Raw genomic sequence first — 20,898 nt, 5'->3', positions numbered from 1 at the left:
ATTTGTATTCCTGACTAAATTGACATTCTTTCTTATGAACAAAACTATAAACTCAACATGCAACAATTTTAAAGATTTTAGAGTTTATATAAGGAAATCAGTCAATTGAAATAAATTCATTAGGTCCTAATCTATGGATTTCACATGGCTGGGAATACAGATATGCATCTGTTGGTCACAGATACCTTTAAAAAAAAGGTAGGGGCGTGGATCAGAAAACCAGTCAGTATCTGGTGTGACCACCATCTGGCTTATGCAGCACGACAAATCTCCATCACATAGAGTTGATCAGGCTATTGATTGTGGCCTGTGGAATGTTGTCCCACTCCTCTTCAATGGCTGTGCAAAGTTGCTGGATATTGGCGGGAACTGGAACACGCTGTCGTACACGTCAATCCAGAGCATTCCAAACATGCTCAATTGGTGACATGTCTGGTGAGTATGCAGGCCATGGAAGAACTGGGACATTTTCAGCTTCCAGAAATTGTGTACAGATCCTTGCGACATGTGGCCGTGCATTATCATGCTGGAACATGAGGTGATGGCGGCGGATGAATGGCACGACAATGGGCCTCAGGATTTCGTCATGGTATCTCTATGCATTCAAATAGCCAATTATAAAATGAAATTGTGTTCGTTGTCCGTAGCTTATGCCTGCCCATACCATAACCCCACCGCCACCATGGGGCACTCTGTTCACAACGTTGACATCAGCAAACCGCTCGCCCACACAACGCCATACAAGCTGTCTGCCATCTGCCCGGTACAGTTGAATCCGGGATTCATCCGTGAAGAGCACACTTCTCCAGCGTGCCAGTGGCCATTGGAGGTGAGCATTTGCCCACTGAAGTCGGTTATGATGCCGAACTGCAGTCAGGTCAAGACCCTGGTGAGGACGACGAGCACGCAGATGTGCTTACCTGAGACGGTTTCTGACAGTTTGTGCAGAAATGTTTCGGTTGTGCAAAAAAATTAATAATCAGCTGTCTGGGTGGCTCGTCTCAGACCATTCCGCAGGTGAAGAAGCCGGATGTGGAGATCTTGGGCTGGCGTGGTTACACGTGGTCTGCGGTTGTGAGGCCGGTTGGACGTACTGCCAAATTCTCTAAAACTATGTTTGAGGCAGCTTATGGTAGAGAAATGAACATTAAATTCTCTGGCAACAGCTCTGGTGGACATTCCTGCAGTCAGCATGCCAATTGCACGCTCCCTCAAAACTTTGTTGGCATTGTGTTGTGTGACAAAACTGCACATTTTAGAGTGGCCTTTTATTGTCCCCAGCACAAGGTGCACCTGTGTAATGATCATGCTGTTTAATCAGCTTCTTGATATGCCACACCTGTCAGGTGGATGGATTATCTTGGCAAAGGAGAAATGCTCACTAACATGGATGTAAACAAATTTGTGCAAACAATTTGAGAGAAATAAGCTTTTTGTGCGTATGGAAAATGTCTAGGATATTTTATTTCAGCTCATTAAACATGGGACCAACACTTTACATGTTGCGTTTATATTTTAGTTTAGGCTACAGTATAATGAATGAGGCACCAATGAGTCACTGGAAAGCCAACATCTGGAAGCGGAATAAAAACACATTACAATCATCCCTGCCTGCAGGGATTTGTTTGAAATTGCCCCATGCAGTAAAAAAAACATGCCACAGAAAATCTGTATATTTCTTTTAGAGCAACAGGACTATATACTGTAGTATAGTCAGCTTCCATTGTTTGTGTCTGAGGAATGCTGGAACCATTTAGAAGAATAAGGAATATATCTTATATTTCCTGTCTGAGTCAGAGTCTTGGTGCCCCCAGACAGGCCAATAGAGCTTCCTGGTTGGCCAGCAATCCCATGTCTCTTTAAAGGCCTTGCAAACAGCTCTTCAGACGTCACCACAGCCCATTTGCAGTCCAGGAGAGGAACAGCAATGGTCTGTTAAAGTATTGCAGTATTGGTAAGGGGGAAACGGTATGAAGAGCAATCTGTTTTGGAAAGTTCCCGGTGCGTTCATGCAGACCAGGCAGGTTATTACAACTATGTCCTGCAGATATTACTCAGCAAGAGACGAAAAAGCTTTTAAAGCTCCTCAATGAGAAATGTCACTTTTGGGCACAGAGGGCTTTTATGTGAAAAATGTAACAAAATGTTCCAACTTTAGATACTATTGCAGTTCTATTAGTTATAAGGCTTCTGTTTCTTACTTTGTGGAACTAACACAATCATCTCATTTGACTGGGTCCTGGCATCATATGGACAATATGTCATTTGTGTAAAATAGTCAGATGTTGTTCTGTAGCTCCAGACGTACCCATATACAGTATTTACTCTTGAATTCCTATAGGATTTTTTTAGTATGAGCTGCAAATGTTGACACCACCTGACACTGCCTTTGAAGTGTCATCAGCAGAGCAAGCAGATCATTTTCACAACATCAATCAAAAAATACCTTTCGGCACCTTTTCTTGCAAAAAGTTCCTGGGCCCATATTAATAAAGCATCTCAGAGTAGAAGTGCTGATCTGTTTTGCGTTTTAGATCATAATGAGTAACATAAAATGGACAGCAGGTACCTGATCCTAGATAAGCACTCCTACTAGGCATCACTATGGTGGAAAACGCAAAGAAAATGTATGCAAAGAACCATAGACTCAGCAGTATAGGTGTGTGTCAGACAGGTGAGCTGCCAGACAAGCTAAACAAGTTCTTTGCCCACTTTGAGGATAACACAGTGCCACCGACGCAGCCAGCTACCAAGGACCTTCTCTGTGGCCGACGCGAGTAAGACATTTAAACGTGTTAACCCTCGCAAGGCTGCCGGCCCAGATGGCATTCCTAGCCACGTCCTCAAAGCATGCGCAGACCAGCTGGCTGGTTTGTTTACGGACATATTCAATCTCTCCCTATTCCAGTCTGCTGTCCCCACATGCTTCAAGATGGCCACCACTGTTCCTGTACCCAAGAATGCAGGTAACTGAACTAAATGGCTATCGCCCCATAGCACTCACTTCTGTCATCATGAAGTGCTTTGAGAGACTAGTCAAGGATCATATCACCTCCACCTTACCTGACACCCTAGACCCACTTCAATTTGCTTACCGCCCCAATTGGTCCACAGACGATGCAATTGCCATCACACTGCACACTGCCCTATCCCATCTGGACAAGAGGAATACCTATGTAAGAATGCTGTTCATTGACTATAGCTCAGCATTCAACACCATAGCATTCAACACCTGGGGGTGGCCCATCATTAAGCTTGAGGCCCTGGGTCTCAACCCCGCCCTGTGCAATTGGGTCCTGGACTTCCTGACGGGCCGCCCCCAGGTGTGAAGGTAGGAAACATAATCTCCACTTCACTGATCCTCAACACTGGGGCCCCACAAGGGTGTGTGCTCAGCCCCCTCCTGTACTCCCTGTTCACCAATGACTGCGTAGCAATGCACGCCTCCAACTCAATCATAAAGTTTGCAGATGACACAACAGTAGTAGGCTTGATAACCAACAACAATGAGACAGCCTACATGGAGGAGGTGAGGGCTCTGGGAGTGTGGTGTCAGGAAAGTAACCTCTCACTCAACGTCAACAAAACAAAGGAGATGATCGTGGACTTCAGGAAACCCCCCTATCCACATCGACGGGACAGCAGTGGAGAAGGTGGAACGTTTTAAGTTCCTCAGCATACATATCACTGACAAACTGAAATGGTCCACCCACACAGACATTGTGGTGAAGAAGGCGCAACAGTGTCTCTTCAACCTCAGTAGCCTGTCACCTAAAACCCTCACAAACATTTACAGATGCACAATTGAGAGCATTCTGTCGGCTATATCATCGCCTAGTACAGCAACTGCACCGCCCACAACCGCAGGGCTCTCCAGAGGGTGGTGCGGTCTGCACAACGTATCACCGGGGGCAAACTACCTGCCCTCCAGGACACCTACAGCACCCAATGTCACAGGAAGGCCAAAAAGATCATCAAGGACAACTACCACCCGAGCCTCTGCCTGTTCACCCCGCTATCATCCAGAAGGCGAGGTCAGTACAGGTGCATCAAAGCTGGGACCGAGAGACTGAAAAACAGCTTCTATCTCAAGGCCATCAGACTGTTAAACAGCCATCACTAGCACAGAGAGGCTGCTGCCTACATACAGACTTGAAAATCACTGGCCACTTTAATAAATGGAACACTAGTCACTTTAATAATGCCACTTTAATAATGTTTACATGTCTTACATTACCCATCTCATATGTATATACTGCATTCTATACTATCTATTGCATCTTAGCCTATGCCACTCTGACAATGACATTGCTCATCCATATATTTATATATTCTTATTCCATTCCATTACTTAGATTTGTGTGTTAGATATTTGTTGTGGAACTGTTAGATATTACTTGCTAGATATTGCTGCACTGTCGGAACTAGAAGCACAAGCATTTCGCTACACTCGCAATAATATCTGCTAACCATGTGTACGTGACCAATACATTTGATTTGATTTGATTTTGAGAGTCTGTTCACATTATGGAATGCTGCAGTCAACCCAAGACAAGGCAGTGGCATATAAACAGTGTTAGTTAATAACTTTTTTGCTAACTACTTTTTTTGGCAATAATTAAATAAAATATGGGTGAAGTAGGCAAGAACTTCTTTCTTTTTCGGCATCAGACCTGCCTAATTCTCACTTGAAACATAGTTATTGTGTTTAGAATAGGCCAAATTACACATTTAGTTAACATCTGACTCCAGAGTGATCTGTTCTTGCAAATTGTAGTCTATGACATTTCAGATTGAAATATGATTATTTATAACAAAGTCGTTTCAATGTAGTGAACTACTTTTTCAAAGTAAATTTTATGAAGTTAACAATATTATTCTTAAGGGTAGCTTTAGTGTAGTTTAACTTCTTCCAGTGTGAAGTAAATGGTAGCTTCGTAAATTATATTTCCAGAGTAGCTTCCCCAACACTACCTGTAACCTTGGAGACAGGAAATTCCTCCTGAATGAGAGGGTAGCTGGTAGCTCCATCCATACCAATTAGCCAAAAATGTGTCAGGCCAATGTTTTCCTTTAGAAGGGGGAACCATGGTAAAGTGCTATCTGGCTGTCATCATGCTCAAGGTCTTCCAGGAAAAGGATTTGTGGGCTTGGGGAGGGTAAAGGGGTCCTCTTTGTATCCTCCATATAACACTGTCTCATTTCATAGGGGCCTGGCAGGTTGAGGTGACATGTGGGGCTCTGGTTTGTGTGAGTTTAGTCTGGCAGGAGGGAAGAGAGAGAGCGAGAGAGAGAGAGAGAGAGAGAGAGAGAGAGAGAGAGAGAGAGAGAGAGAGAGAGAGAGAGAGAGAGAGAGAGAGAGAGAGAGAGAGAGAGAGAGAGAGAGAGAGAGAGAGAGAGAGAGAGAGAGAGAGAGAGAGAGAGAGAGAGAGAGAGAGAGGAGCCCACCTCTTTAGAAACTCCATGTATTTAGCATGTTTGATGAGGGAGGAGAGAGAGGGAGGTATATTTATATTTAGCACAGCAGTTGGTCTTTTGACTTGTGGCTCCAGCATGGTGAGGGCTAAATTTGTTTTGAAGAGATCTCAGGCATCAAAACACATGTATTCATATTTCCCTTCTTTCTTCTTCTTTATTAGCAGAACAACTTAATACACTACCCTAAAATGTCCTTCTTCTTGTATTGATGGACTCCAACTGTTAGAGAGTGTCCGTCTCTCCAGAGCGGAGTGGAGTGACTGAGTGACGAGCCCACACTACTCCATCTCATTCAATTTAGCCAAGTCGCACTGATCCCTTTTACTGTAGCTGTGGCCAATCCTTTTGCTAAAAAAAAACACAGCCAATCAGCATCTTCAGATTCAATCAGATTATTTTAAGCTTTTTATTATTTGTTATATTTATATAACAAACATGAGTTTGGAAGGTTAAAACGATTAAACATTAAGGCCTTCAATTTATTGATTGCTGTTACGACTTCCGCCGAGGCTGCCTCCCCTCCTTGTTCGGGCAGGTTTCGGCGTTCGTCGTCACCGGCTTACTAGCTACTGCCGCTCCCATTCTCATCACTCCACTTGTCATGTCTTGTCAATCACACACACCTGGTGCTCATCCCCTAATTAGTCTGTGTATAAGTGTTCCCTCTGCCCCCTTGTCTTTGTGAGTGATTGTTCTATGTGGGAGGAGAGTAGCTCGGTTGAGATACTCTCTCATTTATTTTGCCAGGGTTGATTTTCTCCTGTCATTACATTTATTGTATTTTCTGAGACTGTGTTTGGTCAGGGAGGATTGTTTCCCCTGTACCTGTTTCGATTGCCGTTGTAAGCGCATTGTATGTCTGGAAGGAATAAATCTGCATCCGGTTATTTTACTCCTGCGCCTGACTCCGTCCATCATTCACCACAATTGCAAATATATATCTAAATCAAAACAGGTTTTCAAGCAAGTAGTGCTTAGTGATTAATGCTTTTTGAGGTTGGTTCGGTTTCGGTTTAATTATTAAAAACATAATCACGGTTTTTGATTTTGATCATATTTTTAAATATGAAATGCATTATGAAATAATGCCATTACAATGATTAGAGAGCTTTTTAATAGAAATTCCAAAGCCAAAAATAGTGAACATTCAATTGCCAAAACATTGAAAATATTCCATTGTCTCTGTCAGGTCCACATTGGGTAGACGTCAATCGAAAATTTTGAAATGATTATGAAATAATAAAATATTTCAGTTGTGTTTATTACTTTGTTACTTTATTATTTTCATTCCTTAAAGTCATCATCTCATCTCTGCTCAGCCAGTAGCAGTCAGCCAACCAGACCATCTAAGGTTATCTATGTGCTCCATACTGTACTGTCTTTAGTCATCCTATTAATCTAGCCTGCCTAAGTATGCTGCAGAGCTGTCTGACGAAATCATTTTACTAGTTCTTCAAAGTAGATAAGGCATACTTTCACGAACTGTCTCTGTCCCTCTTGACGTTGCGTTGTGTACATTCCTCTCTCATGCAGTCTATACGGTCTGTGTATGTATGTATCTAACCCAGGGTTTCCCAAACCCCGGTCCTCGGGACCCCAAAGGGTGCACGTTTTTGTTTTTGCCCTAGCACTATACACCTGATTCAAATGATCAGCTAATCATCAAGCTTTGATCATTTGAATCAGCTGTATAGTGTCATGGCAAAATTACCGTGAAACGCGCCCTGGAATACCGTCGGAGCCTGAGGCCTTGCGGGTGTTGACCTGATTAAAGACCCTTCTCACGTCAGCTTCAGGGAGCGAGATCACCCAGTCCTCTGGGTCGGTGATGGCCCTCACACCCGGCTCGATGTTGTTGTTGTCAAAGCATGCATAAAATGATTTGAATTCGCCTGGCAGAGAGGCATCGTTGGGCAGATCACGGTTGTGTCTTCCTTTATAATCCATAATAGACTGTAGCCCCTGCCACATGCGGCAGGCGTCGGAGCCTGTGTAATATGATTCCACCTTATTCCTATATTGTCCTTTTGCTCATTTGATGACTCTCCGGAGGTCATAGCGGGCCTTCTTGTACTTATTCCTGTCTTCGGCCGTAGCATCAGGGTTGTCTACGATAGCTCTGTGTGCTGTAGCCCTGCTCTTTAGTTTAGCAAGAACCTCAGTGTTAATCCAGGGCTTTTGATTGGGGAAGCAGTGAACCCTCACCGTGGGTACAACGTCAACAATCCATTTTCTAATGAAGCCATCTATGTTATCGACGAAGTCTCAAAACATATTCCAATCAGCGCTAGCAAAGCAGCCCTCTAACCAATTGTATCCTTATGTGTGTTTTTTAGTGTTATTTGTAATTTATTCTGTACATAATGTTTTTGCCACCGTCTCTTATGAACAAAAAAAGCTTCGGGATATCAGGACAGTGATTACTCACCTCGTATTGGACAAATATTTTTTCTTCAATGAGTCGGACGCGAAGGATATTCTACAGACACCCGACAAGGCCCAAATCCCCGTCATTAGCATGAGAAAGAGAAGGAGATATCGTGGACGTAGGTCAGGGTGCCTTGTAAGGATCCGATGGCGAGCAAGTAAACTGCCTCTTCCATCAATCCTATTAGCAAATGTTCAATCATTTGAAAATAAATTGGACGACCTAAGATTAAGGTTATCCTACCAACGGGACATTAAAAACTGTAATATCTTATGTTTCACCTAGTCATGGCTGAACGATGACATGGATAACATACAGCTTGCGGGATATACGCTACATCGGCAGGATAGAACGGCTGACTCCAGTAAGACAAGGGGTGGCGGTCTGTGTATATTTGTAAACAACAGCTGGTGCATGAAATCTAATACTAAGGAAGTCTCAAGGTTTTGTTCGCCTGAGGTAGAGTATCTCATGATAAGCTGTAGACCATACTATTTACCAAGAGAGTTTTCATCTATATTTTATGTAGCTGTCTATTTACCACCACAAACCGATGCTGGCACTAAGATTGCACTCAACGAGCTGTAGAAGGCCATAAGCAAACAAGGAAATGCTCATCCAGAAGTGGCGCTCCTAGTGGCCGGGGACTTTAATGCAGGGAAACTTAAATCATTCTACCTAATTTCTACCAGCATGTTAAATGCGCAACCAGAGGGAAAAAAACTCTAGACCACCTTTCCTCCACAAACAGAGAAGTGTACAAAGCTCTCCCTCGCCCTCCATTTGGCAAATCTGACCATAACTCTATCCTCCTGATTCCTGCATATAAGGAAAAACTAAAGCAGGTAGCACCAGTGACTCAGTTAATAAGGAAGTGGTCAGATGACGCAGATGCTAAGCTACAGGACTGTTTTGCTAGCACAGACTGGAATATGTTCCATGATTCTTCCGATAGCATTGAGGAGTACACCACATCAACCACTGGCTTCATCAATAAGTGCATCGATGACGTAGTCCCCACATTGATCGTATGTACATACCCCAATTAGATGCCATGGATTACAGGCAACATCAACACTGAGCTAAAGGGTAGAGCTGCCGCTTTCAAGGAGCGGGACTCTAACCCGGACGCTTATGAGAAATCCCTCAGGCAAAAAGTCAATACAGGACTAAGATTGAATCATACTACACCGGCTCTGACGCTCATCAGATGTGGCAGGGCTCAAAAACTATTACAGACTACAAAGGGAAGCACAGCCTCGAGCAGCCCAGTGACACAAGCCTACCAGAAGAGCTAAATCACTTCTATGCTCGCTTCGAGGCAAGCAACACTGAAGCATACATGAGAGCATCAGCTGTTGTGGATGACTATGTGATCACGCTCTCCATAGCCGATGTGAGTAAGACTTTTCAGCAGGTCAACATTCACAAGGCCGCAGGGCCAGACGGATTACCAGGCTGTGTATCCAAGCATGCGCAGACCAACTGGCAAGTGTCTTCACTGACATTTTCAAAATGTCCCTGAGTCTGTAATACCAACATGTTTCAAGCAGACCACCATAGTCCCTGTGCCCAAGAACATTAAGATAACCTGCCTAAATGACTACCGACCCGTAGCACTCATGTCTGTAGCCATGAAGTGCTTTGAAAGGCTGGTCATGGCTCACATCAACACCATTATCCCAGAAACCCTAGACCCACTCCAATTTGCATACCGCCCCAACAAATCCACAGGTGATGCAATCTCTATTGCACTCCACACTGCCCTTTTCAACCTGGACAAGAGGAACACCTACGTGAGAATGCTATTCATTGACTACAGCTCAGCGTAGTCACACCATAGTGCCCTCAAAGCTCATCACTAAGCTAAGGACCCTGGGACTAAACACCTCCCTCTGCAACTGGATCCTGGACTTCCTGACGGGCCACCCCGAGGTGGTAAGGGTAGGTAACAACACATCTGCCACGCTGATCCTCAACACGGGGGCCCCTCAGGGGTGTGTGATCAGTCCCCTCCTGTACTCCCTGTTCACCCATGACTGCATGGCCAGGCACGACTCCAACACCATCATTAAGTTTGCCGACGACACAACACTGGTAGGCCTGATCACCGACAACGATGAGACAGCCTATAGGGAGGAGGTCAGAGACCTGGCGAAAACCAAACACTGCATTCCACAGTAAGAACATCATACCAAAGGTCAAGCATGGTGGTGGTGGTGTCATGGTTTGGGGATGCTTTGCTGCCTCAGGACCTGGACGACTTGCCTTAAAAGAAGGAACCATGAATTCTGCTCTGTATCAGAGAATTCTACAGGAGAATGTCAGACCATCCGTCTGTGAGCTGAAGCTGAAGCGCAGCTGGGTCATGCAGAAAGACAATGATCCAAAACACACAATCAAGTCTACATGAAAATTGCTAAAAAGCAACAAATTGGACGTTTTGGAATGGCCTATTCAAAGTCCAGACCTAATCCCAATTGAGATGTTGTGGCAGGACTTGAAACGAGCAGTTCATGTTTGAAAACCCACACGTCACTGAGTTAAAGCAGTTCTGCATGGAAGAGTGGGCCAAAATTCCTCCACAGCAACATGAGAGACTGATCAACAACTACAGGAAGAATTTGGTTGGAGTTATTGCAGCTAAAGGTGGCACAACCAGTTATTGAGTATAAGGGGGCAATTACTTTTTCACACAGGGGAATTGGGTGTTGCATAACTTTGTTTATGAAATAAATTAAATAAATATGTAATTGTTGTGTTATTTGTTCACTTATGTTCCCTTTATCTAATATTAGGTTTTGGTTGAAGATCTGATAACATTCAGTATCACAAATATGCAAAAGTAGAGAAAATTATAAAGGGGGCAAATACTTTTTCATAGCACTGTATACTTCAAAAGTAAAAAATAAAAGTATAAATCATTTAAGATTCCTTATATTAAGCAAACCAGACGGCACCATTTTCTTGTTTTTTAAATTTACGGATAGCCAGGGGCACACTCCAACATTCAGAAATAATTTACAAACGAAGCATGTGTGTTTAGTGAGTCCGCCAGATCAGAGGCAGTAGGGATGACCAGGGATTTTCTGTTGATAAGTGCATGAATTGGACCATTTTCCTGTCCTGCTAAGCATTCAAAATGTAATGAGTACTTTTGGGTGTCAAGGAAAATGTATGGAGTAAAAAGTACAATATTTTCTTAAGGAATGTAAAAGCAAAAGTAGTCAAAAATATAAGTAATGTACAGATACCCCAAAAAACTACTTAAGTAGTACTTAAAAGTATTTTTACTTAAGTACTTTACACCACTGTACATTTGCCAGTAAAATGGAGGGAAGAGGTGGCTGGTTTTCCCTTCGCCTTAATCTCACCAGGATCCCCACTCTCTTGCCTCTGTAATGCCGGATTTTCCTCTTGGGTAGCAGAAAATTGGGTTGGAATTACAGAGAGAGCCCATGGCAGATGAGTCGAAGGAGAAGCCGAAATTGGGCTAAGTAACTGCAGAGTAACTGCCAATCTGATGTTCAAGAGCTTTTGTCGGTTGTAAGAAATAATAGTGGATACATTACGTGAAAGTCTCTGACCTCCCCCTATAGGCTGTATCATCATTGTCGGTGATCAGGCCTACCACCGTTGTATCATCGGAAAACTTAATGATGGTGTTGGCGTCGTGCTTGGCCATACAGTTGTGGGTGAACAGGGAGTACAGGAGGGGACTAAGCCACGCTGATCCCGTGTTGAGGATCAGCGTGGCAGATGTGTTGTTGCCTACCCTTAACACTTGCGGGCGGCCCGTCAGGAAGTCCCGGATCCAGTTGCAGAGGGAGGTGTTTAGTCCCAGGGTCCTTAGCTTAGTGATGAGCTTGGTGGGCATTATGGTGTTGAACGCTGAGCTGTAGTCAATGAACAGCATTCTCACGTAGGTGTTCCTTCTGTCCAGGTGGGAAAGGGCAGTGTGGAGTGCAATAGAGATTGGATCTGTTGGGGCGGTATGAGAATTGGAGTGGGTCTAGGGTTTCTGGGATGATGGTGTTGATGTGAGCCATGACCAGCCTTTCAAAGTACTTCATGGCTACAGACGTGAGTGCTACGGGTTGGTGTCTCAAGTTTTGAGGGAGTGTGCAATTGGCATGCTGACTGCAAGAATGTCCACCAGAGCTGTTGCCAGAGAATTTAATTCTACCATAAGCTGCCTCCAACGTTGTTTTAGAGGATTTGGCTGTGCATCCAACCAGCCTAACAACCGCAGACCACGTGTAACCACGCCAGCCCAGGACCTCCACATCCGGCTTCTTCACCTGTGGGATCGTCTGAGGGGGGGTGGGGGTGGTTGCTGAGGAGTATTTCTGTCTGTAAAGCCATTTTGTGGGGGAAAACTCATTCTGATTGGCTGGGCCTGGCTCCCTAGTGGGTGGGCCTGGCTCCCAAGTGGCTGCACCCCTGCCCAGTCATGTGAAATCCATACATTAGGGCCTAATGAATTTATTTCAATTGACTGATTTCCTTATATGAACTGTAACTCAGTAAAATCGCTGAAAATGTTGCATGTTGTGTTTATATTTTTGTTCAGTAGATATTATAGTAAGAAGAATATAATTGAACTTAGCTGAATAAAATATAAAGGATATTTTTCCCATTCCAGAGCGAGAGTGCACGCATATAAAGTGGCTATTTTGAGCGTAAAAGTGTCCTATACACTAGATTTAGAGTTATAAGGCTAATTTAGTTGTGAATGATACAAACCTTAGAATGCCTTAGCAATCAAAAAATACAGTGCATATGGGCTACATGATGTGACTATAGGCTATTGATGATTTGAGAAAGTCTGAAAAAAAAGCTACATATGTTGTTCTCTCATCAAGTGATCATATTTTCACCCATCAGACTATTCTCAATTTAATCTTGTCTCTAATATGTAAAATTAGTTTTGATTTAGAATGGCCCATTATGAAATGGGCACGAACAGGGGCAAGAAAAAAAGACATGTCATCTGTAAGCACTGGAATAGCGAATGGAGGCCACTTTCCAGCCAGTACGCTTTTTACTCATGTCAGGTAGGCTACTCCGGTAATTTTGCTGTGCAACTGGTGATATTCCGCCCAAACTCTGTATGCCATGGGCTCTCCAACCCTTTCCCTGCAGCTACCCAGTGCTTAATTTGGAAAAACAAGTGAAATCTGTTCGGGAACATTGATAGTAACATGCTTTCTGAACTAAACATATTTAATCAATGTTGACAGCCCCTCTCTCTGAGCGCTGGAGAAAGGAATGAAGGGAGGAGATGGAAACTCAGGTGGTGAGATATTCTGTAGCTAAAGGTAATGTGTCAGCCTATTAATTATGAAAACATAAAAATGCCTTTTACTAGGCTATTCAAAATCAAACCCAAATTCACTATAATTATAGGCTAGACCAATTATGTACCAAAGATATCTTAAATCAGTATTTATTTGTGTTTTTCTACCATGTGTAATATGCGGTAGGCTATATATTGCATAAAGGTACAATCATTATTTTAATTCAGGTTTTTTGTTTCGGACTTGGGCTCATATATACTGTAGGCCTATGCTTATGCATAAGCTCTAATATGCATATGAGTGTTTTGAATTAATCATCACCTTAGAAAGGTCATGACTGCCGGTTTGGCGGTAATACGATCACCGCAACAGCCCTAGCCAGTAGGCTTTTAGTACATACAGTGCATTCAGAAAGTATTCAGACCCCTTGACCTTATCCACATTTTGTTACGTTACGGCCTTATTCTAAAATTAATAGAAAACAATTTTTTCTCATCAATCTACACACAATAACCCATAATGACAAAGCAAATTTAGCAAATTTAGTAAAAATAAGAAACTGAAATAACACATTTATATAAGTATTCAGACCATTTACTCAGTACTTTGGTGAAGCACCTTTGGCAGCGATTACAGCCTCGAGTCTTCTTGGGTATGACGCTACAAGCTTGGCACACCTGTATTTGGGGATTTTCTCCCATTCTTCTCTGCAGATCCTCTCAAGCTCTGTCAGGTTGGATGGGGAGCGTCGCTGCTCAGCTATTTTCTGGTCTCTCCAGAGATGTTCGATCAGGTTCAAGTCCGGGCTCTGGCTGGGCCACTCAAGGACATTCAGGGACTTGTCCTGAAGCCACTCCTGCGTTGTCTTGGCTGTGTGCTTAGGGTCGTTGTCCTGTTGGAAGGTGAACCTTCGCCCCAGTCTAAGGTCCTGAGCGCTCCGGAGCAGGTTTTCATCAAGGATCTCTCTGTACTTTGCTCCGTTCATCTTTCCCTTGATCCTGACTAGTCTCCCAGTCCCTGCCGCTGAAAAGCAACCCCACAGCATGATGCTGCCACCACCATGCTTCAAAGTGGGGATGGTACCAGGTTTCCTCCAGACGTGACGCTTGGCATTCAGGCCAAAGAGTTCAATCTTGGTTTCATCAGACCAGAGAATCTTATTTCTCATGGTCTGAGAGTCCTTTAGGTGCCATTTGGCAAACTCCAAGCGGGCTGTAATGTGCCTTTTACTGAGGAGTGGCTTCCATCTGGTCACTCTATCATAAAGGATTGGTAGAGTGCTGCAGAGATGGTTGTCCTTCTGGAAGGTTCTCCCATCTCCACAGAGGAACTCTGGAGCTCTATCAGAGTGACCATCGGGTTCTTGGCCACCTCCCTGACCAAGGCCCTTCTCCCCCGATTACTCAGTTTGGCCGGGCGGTCAGCTCTAGGAAGAGTCTTGGTGGTTCCAAACTTCTTCCATTTAAGAATGATGGAGGCCACCTTGTTCTTGGGGACCTTCAATGCTGCAGAAATGTTTTGGTACCCTTCCCCAGATCTGTGCCTCGACACAATCCTGTCTCGGAGCTCAATTCTTTCGACCTCATGGCTTGGTTTTTGCTCTGACATGCACTATCAATTGTGGGACCTTATATAGACAGGTGTGTGCCTTTCAAATCATGTCCAATCAATTGAATTTACCACAGGTGGTCTCCAATGAAGTTGTAGAAACATCTCAAGGATGATCAATGGAAACAGGATGCACCTGAGCTCAATTTCTGAATACTTATGTAAATACAAAGGGTCTGAATACTTATGTAAATACGTTTTTTATTTATTATTTTTTCATAAATTTGCAAACAATTCTAAAAACCTGTTTTCACTTTGTCATTATGGGGTATTGTGTGTAGATTGATGAGGGAAAACGTTTTATTTAATCAATTTTAGAATAAGGCTGTAACGCAACAAAATGTGGATAAAGTCAAGGGGTCTGAATACGTTCCGAATGCACTGTAACTGCCAGTCTCACTAACCTGCAGAAAGCCTAAACTAAGCCCACTATGTCCACAGCATTCTGCAAAGCTAAACAATCCACTGAAGTACATCTAAACCATGGCAACCACAAAAACGCAGATAGAGACGTCTCTATCAACCTTCAACGCCGGGAAAAAATATAAAGCATCAGATTGGTTTATTATATTTCCCTGCAGCAACCATTTACCTTGAGTTACAGACAGGACCCCAAAGAGAGCTTTAATGAAGCAATATGATTGGCTGTGCCTGCTCTTTGCGGGAATTAGTGGCATACAAGGGGGTGAAATGCATTTTCTCCCGGGACTCAGTATAAATAGTCAGGAAAGACATTTTACATTTACATATAGAGGATAGAGACATCTCAATGGCAACAAGCTATTCAGCCAACATAACACCTGGATGAAAACAAGAGGGGGACAATAGAGCACCATCCAAAACACAGACAGCCCCTCCTAATACTGGTAATGAGTTTATGTGTGAAAATATATAACAGAAACAGAGCGAGAGGGGGGATCACCTTATGCTAGAACTCCAATAACATAGCAGAAGAGAGTGGACACTCTTGTTGCTGGTGAAAAACTCTAAACTGCTGCCATGTCAACTGGCTGCCAATACCTATAGACGTGTGTGTGCCATTACTTTGAAACACATTACTGTTTCACAGCATGAAAATAATCCCATGAAAATAGAAGTATACTAACAGATGGCTGATTCATTGGAAAGAGTGATATACAGTGGGGAAATAAAGTATTTAGTCAGCCACCAATTGTGCAAGTTCTCCCACTTAAAAATATGAGAGAGGCCTGTAATTTTCATCATAGGTACACGTCAACTATGACAGACAAATTGAGGGGAAAAAATGCAGAAAATCACATTGTAGGATTTTTAATTAATTAATTTGCAAATTATGGTGGAAAATAAGTATTTGGTCACCTACAAACAAGCAAGATTTCTGGCTCTCACAGACCTGTAACTTATTCTTTAAGAGGCTCCTCTGTCCTCCACTCGTTACCTGTATTAATGGCACCTATTTGAACTTGTTATCAGTATAAAAGACACCTGTCCACAACCTCAAACAGTCACACTCCAAACTCCACTATGGCCAAGACCAAAGAGCTGTCAAAGGACACCAGAAACAAAATTGTAGACCTGCACCAGGCTGGGAAGACTGAATCTGCAATAGGTAAGCAGCTTGGTTTGAAGAAATCAACTGTGGGAGCAATTATTAGGAAATGGAAGACATACAAGACCACTGATAATCTCCCTCGATCTGGGGCTCCACGCAAGATCTCACCCCATGGGGTCAAAATGATCACAAGAACGGTGAGCAAAAATCCCAGAACCACACGGGGGGACCTAGTGAATGACCTGCAGAGAGCTGGGCCCAAAGTAACAAAGCCTACCATCAGTAACACACTACGCCGCCAGGGACTCGAATCCTGCAGTGCCAGACATGTCCCCCTGCTTAAGCCAGTACATGTCCAGGCCCGTCTGAAGTTTGCTAGTGTGCATTTGGATGATCCAGAAGAGGATTGGGAGAATGTCATATGGTCAGATGAAACCAAAATATAACTTTTTGGTAAAAACTTAACTTGTCGTGTTTGGAGGACAAAGAATGCTGAGTTGCATCCAAAGAACACCATACCTACTGTGAAGCATGGGGGTGGAAACATCATGCTTTGGGGCTGTTTTTCTGCAAAGGGACCAGGACGACTGATCCGTGTAAAGGAAAGAATGAATGGGGCCATGTATCGTGAGATTTTGAGTGAAAACCTCCTTCCATCAGCAAGGGCATTGAAGATGAAACGTGGCTGGGTCTTTCAGCATGACAATGATCCCAAACACACCGCCCGGGCAACGAAGGAGTGGCTTCGTAAGAAGAATTTCAAGGTCCTGGAGTGGCCTAGCCAGTCTCCAGATCTCAACCCCATAGAAAATCTTTGGAGGGAGTTGAAAGTCCGAGATCTGCATGGAGGAATGGGCCAAAATACCAGCAACAGTGTGTGAAAACCTTGTGAAGACTTACAGAAAACGTTTGACCTGTGTCATTGCCAACAAAGGGTATATAACAAAGTATTGAGAAACTTTTGTTATTGACCAAATACTTATTTTCCACCATAATTTGCAAATAAATTCATAAAAAATCCTACAATGTGATTTTCTAGATATTTTTTTCTAATTTTGTCTGTCATAGTTGACGTGTACCTATGATGAAAATTACAGGCCTCTCTCATCTTTTTAAGTGGGAGAACTTGCACAATTGGTGGCTGACTAAATACTTTTTTTCCCCACTGTAGAGAGGTCTGTCATTGAGTCCTAATGGTTCTTCTTTCTGTACATTCAAGGCAAACCGTTTCAGGCTCTGGCCAGTCCAGCTTTGAAAGTATTGAAAGCCCTTTCTCCAATAGCAGCCCTTTTCAGTCACATACTATATATCCAACTTTTTTTCTTTGAAGCTGTATAGGACCTGTGTCATATTTCCAAAGACATCGGTGACAACTGTTATTGCGAAGGACTGTGATCTTCTCACAAACTGCAGCTAGATTTGTCCCAGAAGGATCCTAGACATCAGAACTCTTATGACCCCATTACATTGTTGCAATCATATTGAAGTACTGCTTCTATTACCACAGTCAGTGAATAAAATAGGGAATATAAGTCTAAGCAAGTACCATCACTCATCAATAAAAAAATGCAGTAAACAAATTAATTGATAACGCCGCTTCCTTTTACATTAATGGATTGTTCAATTAATCTCATATTTTATTTTAGGAAAACACAGTAATGGTGTTTGCGTGACTCTCTGTAGAGACAACCACTAAAATCATCTTATATTTTGAAAGTATGAACAATGTCTAGAAAAACATATTGAAATCTTTGTGATGATGGTCTGTGTGTGTGCGTGTAGGTGTGTGTGTGTAGGTGGGTTGTGTGGTTACACAGACCTAAATAAACGTGTGGGAGTGCTCGAGTGGGTGTATTCACTATGCTCTAAACCTTCCCCGAAAAACGATATTTGATATATGAAAACAATTGAAATGGATGCTGTGCATGAAATAGCCTAATCAGATTTGTTTTCATCAACAGCTGCTACTTTTACCATTTGCATTGGCTTCAGAGCCACAGAACTATACAGCTGTCACTACAAGGAACTGTATGGCCATGACAAGATAATGGCTACATTTGCTTTCGGTCATGTTTCCATACCAATCTGACTTTACTTATGTCAAAAGAAATTGCTTTGCCTAAAGGTGCTCTATAAAAATAAACAGCAATTCCAGGTACACACTCCTTTTTAAATGATTAATCAAAGTGAAAAGATAGAAAGAGAATCTCCTCAACATTGAGATGTTATTCTGTGTGTGTGCTTAAGTTCTCTGTCTGTGTTTGACAAAAGCAGAAATGTAACCCTCAAAGCACAACAAACTATTCAGAGGCTCTCATCAGTATCTGGGAGGTAGAATTAGTCAAATCGACCACTGTGTTCACCTGGAATTAATTTATAAGAGAGGGAATAATCTGTCCAATTCCATGCATTGATATTCATAATTGATTCAAACAAAGCTCAGAGAATGAAAATGTGTACTTTACACATTAATCACCTCAGCTCAACTCACTGCTGCTGAAAGGCCAGTAAGTCTGTTTTACTAAGCTTGGATAAGGATTTCTTTCTTACCTTCTGAAAATAACATGTGCAAATGCTTAGTAAATCAGGTCCAGGGAGTATATGGCAGATAAGCTTGTGGACAGTTATGGCCAAGCATATAGCTGAACTCAACTATGGTGTGCAGTGCTTGGGCGACCCACTGCCTCCATTATACTGGTCAGACTTACTCTTGACGGTGGCCGTCCTGGTGCAGTTGTAGAGGATGGCCAGCTCACCAAACACCTTCCCAGGACCCATGGTGCACAGCTTCATGCTCTCCTTTGTCACCTCCACCTTCCCATCTGCAAGGAAAAACGACAGAGCAGAGCACACGTTTTCATTTCCCCCGCTGATGCACAGCCCGTGAAAGTGAGCATGACAAGCTGGAAATGTCACTGTGCAGCTCTGTGTTGTTGTTGCCCAGATTGGGGAGAAGTCAAAGCTAATGCATTACAATAAAAGTCTAAATTCATTACTTAAATGGGACATGAGAGAGCGATCACAATAGAATGGTATGCAGACTCCACAATAATGGGCTCAGAGGAAAAATGGGACACTGGCTGGGAGAAAAATGTAGGGGAAAGGGATTAGCAAAACAGACATTAGTTTAAAATCATTACGAAGTGACAGATGGGGGGGAGATTGAAAGTATTGCTGGAATGTGAGGGACTGAATGTCGCTGAATGTCCAGCAGAGATCTGCAGGCTCCAAAATCCCCATTCCTGCATTGATGGATCTGATTCTGGCAAGTGGGCTATTCACCAAGCAGCAACAGGTCACAGTTTACAGACTGGCACCTGATGAAGGACTGGCATTCTCTAATCAGAACAGACTGGTCACTCCACTGGGGGGAGCCTTTCCTTCCAAAAGCACCTCTGGCGTTTTTGATTAGAGGCCAGGGCAGAGGAATAAAAGGCAAAACACTGTTGATGTGGTTTGATGGTACCTGTGGTGCACCGACTACAGCTGTGTGGAATTGATCCAAACCTTGGATCTAGGCAAACGCAGTGTGGAACTGAACCAAATGGTGACAGCATCAACACAGCATCAACAGCCTCTCTTCCAGCTAAGAATTCTTCTCCAGCACTGTTGGCAGCTCCTTTATCAGCTGGAGAATGAAATATGTAAACATATCTAGTCACTTCAAACAAGTTCGGATCTTATCTTGACTGTTCCGTAATTCACCTTCCAAAACAAAATGTGAAAATGGGCCATAAGAATATCCTGGGGTTTTAAGACGACAGCATTAACACCTGCGACTGTAAAAAGTAATGGTCTTCACACACAGAGCGAGTTATCTTTGCTCTGCCAACCCTCCTTTCTTAGATATCCATCATTGCCTGATAGCTTTATCTGTGATGGGAGTGACAGCCAAATAAGATAAACGGGATGGAGGACATAGAGGACAATAGGATACAGTGTTTATCTCAGAGTCACGTTTGCATTGAAGTCCATGCAGCATGATGGCAGGGCTTCATGATGTTCTGTATCAGTCATCATTGTATTTCCTGCCAGAAAAGCATGGGATTCATTTCCATCTCAGGGGAGTCGGTTTAATTGTGTAATATCATGAAAGGCACAAATAAGAGCAGACACAATCTGCCTCTACTAGACAATAGCCAAATGGACTAGATAGGTATTTTAATCAAACTGGTCTTCTGTCACTTAATCCTCCAAATATTACACTCAGGGGTGCGTGCTCAGTCCCCTCCTGTACTCCCTGTTCACCCATGACTGCATGGCCAAGCACGACTCCAACACCATCATTAAGTTTGCTGACGACACAACAGTGGTAGGCCTGATCAACGACAACGATGAGACAGCCTATAGGGAGGAGGTCAGAGACCTGGCAGTGTGGTGCCAGGATAACAACCTCTCCCTCAACGTGATCAAGACAAAGGAGAGGATTGTGGACTACAGGAAAAGGAGGACCGAGCACGTCCCCATTCTCATTGACGGGGCTGTAGTGGAGCAGGTTGAGAGCTTCACCAACAAACTATCATGGTCCAAACACACCAAGACAGTCGTGAAGA

General features: G+C 43.3%; 1 protein-coding gene across 2 annotated transcripts in view; it reads right to left on the bottom strand.

The window, feature by feature from the left end:
• The window catches only part of LOC121547345 (cGMP-dependent protein kinase 1), a 179,432-nt gene that overhangs the window by 89,549 nt on the left and 68,985 nt on the right, over positions 1-20,898 (bottom strand). For both annotated transcript variants that reach the window (XM_041858562.2, XM_041858559.2), the window contains exon 3: positions 19,054-19,167. In XM_041858562.2, the coding sequence (XP_041714496.1) occupies positions 19,054-19,167 (114 nt within the window). The remainder of the gene's footprint in view (positions 1-19,053; positions 19,168-20,898) is intronic.

The sequence above is a fragment of the Coregonus clupeaformis genome, chromosome 31 (assembly GCF_020615455.1).
Source record: "Coregonus clupeaformis isolate EN_2021a chromosome 31, ASM2061545v1, whole genome shotgun sequence".
Taxonomy (NCBI): Eukaryota; Metazoa; Chordata; class Actinopteri; order Salmoniformes; family Salmonidae; genus Coregonus; species Coregonus clupeaformis.
This window is presented reverse-complemented; position numbering and strand designations above follow the sequence as displayed.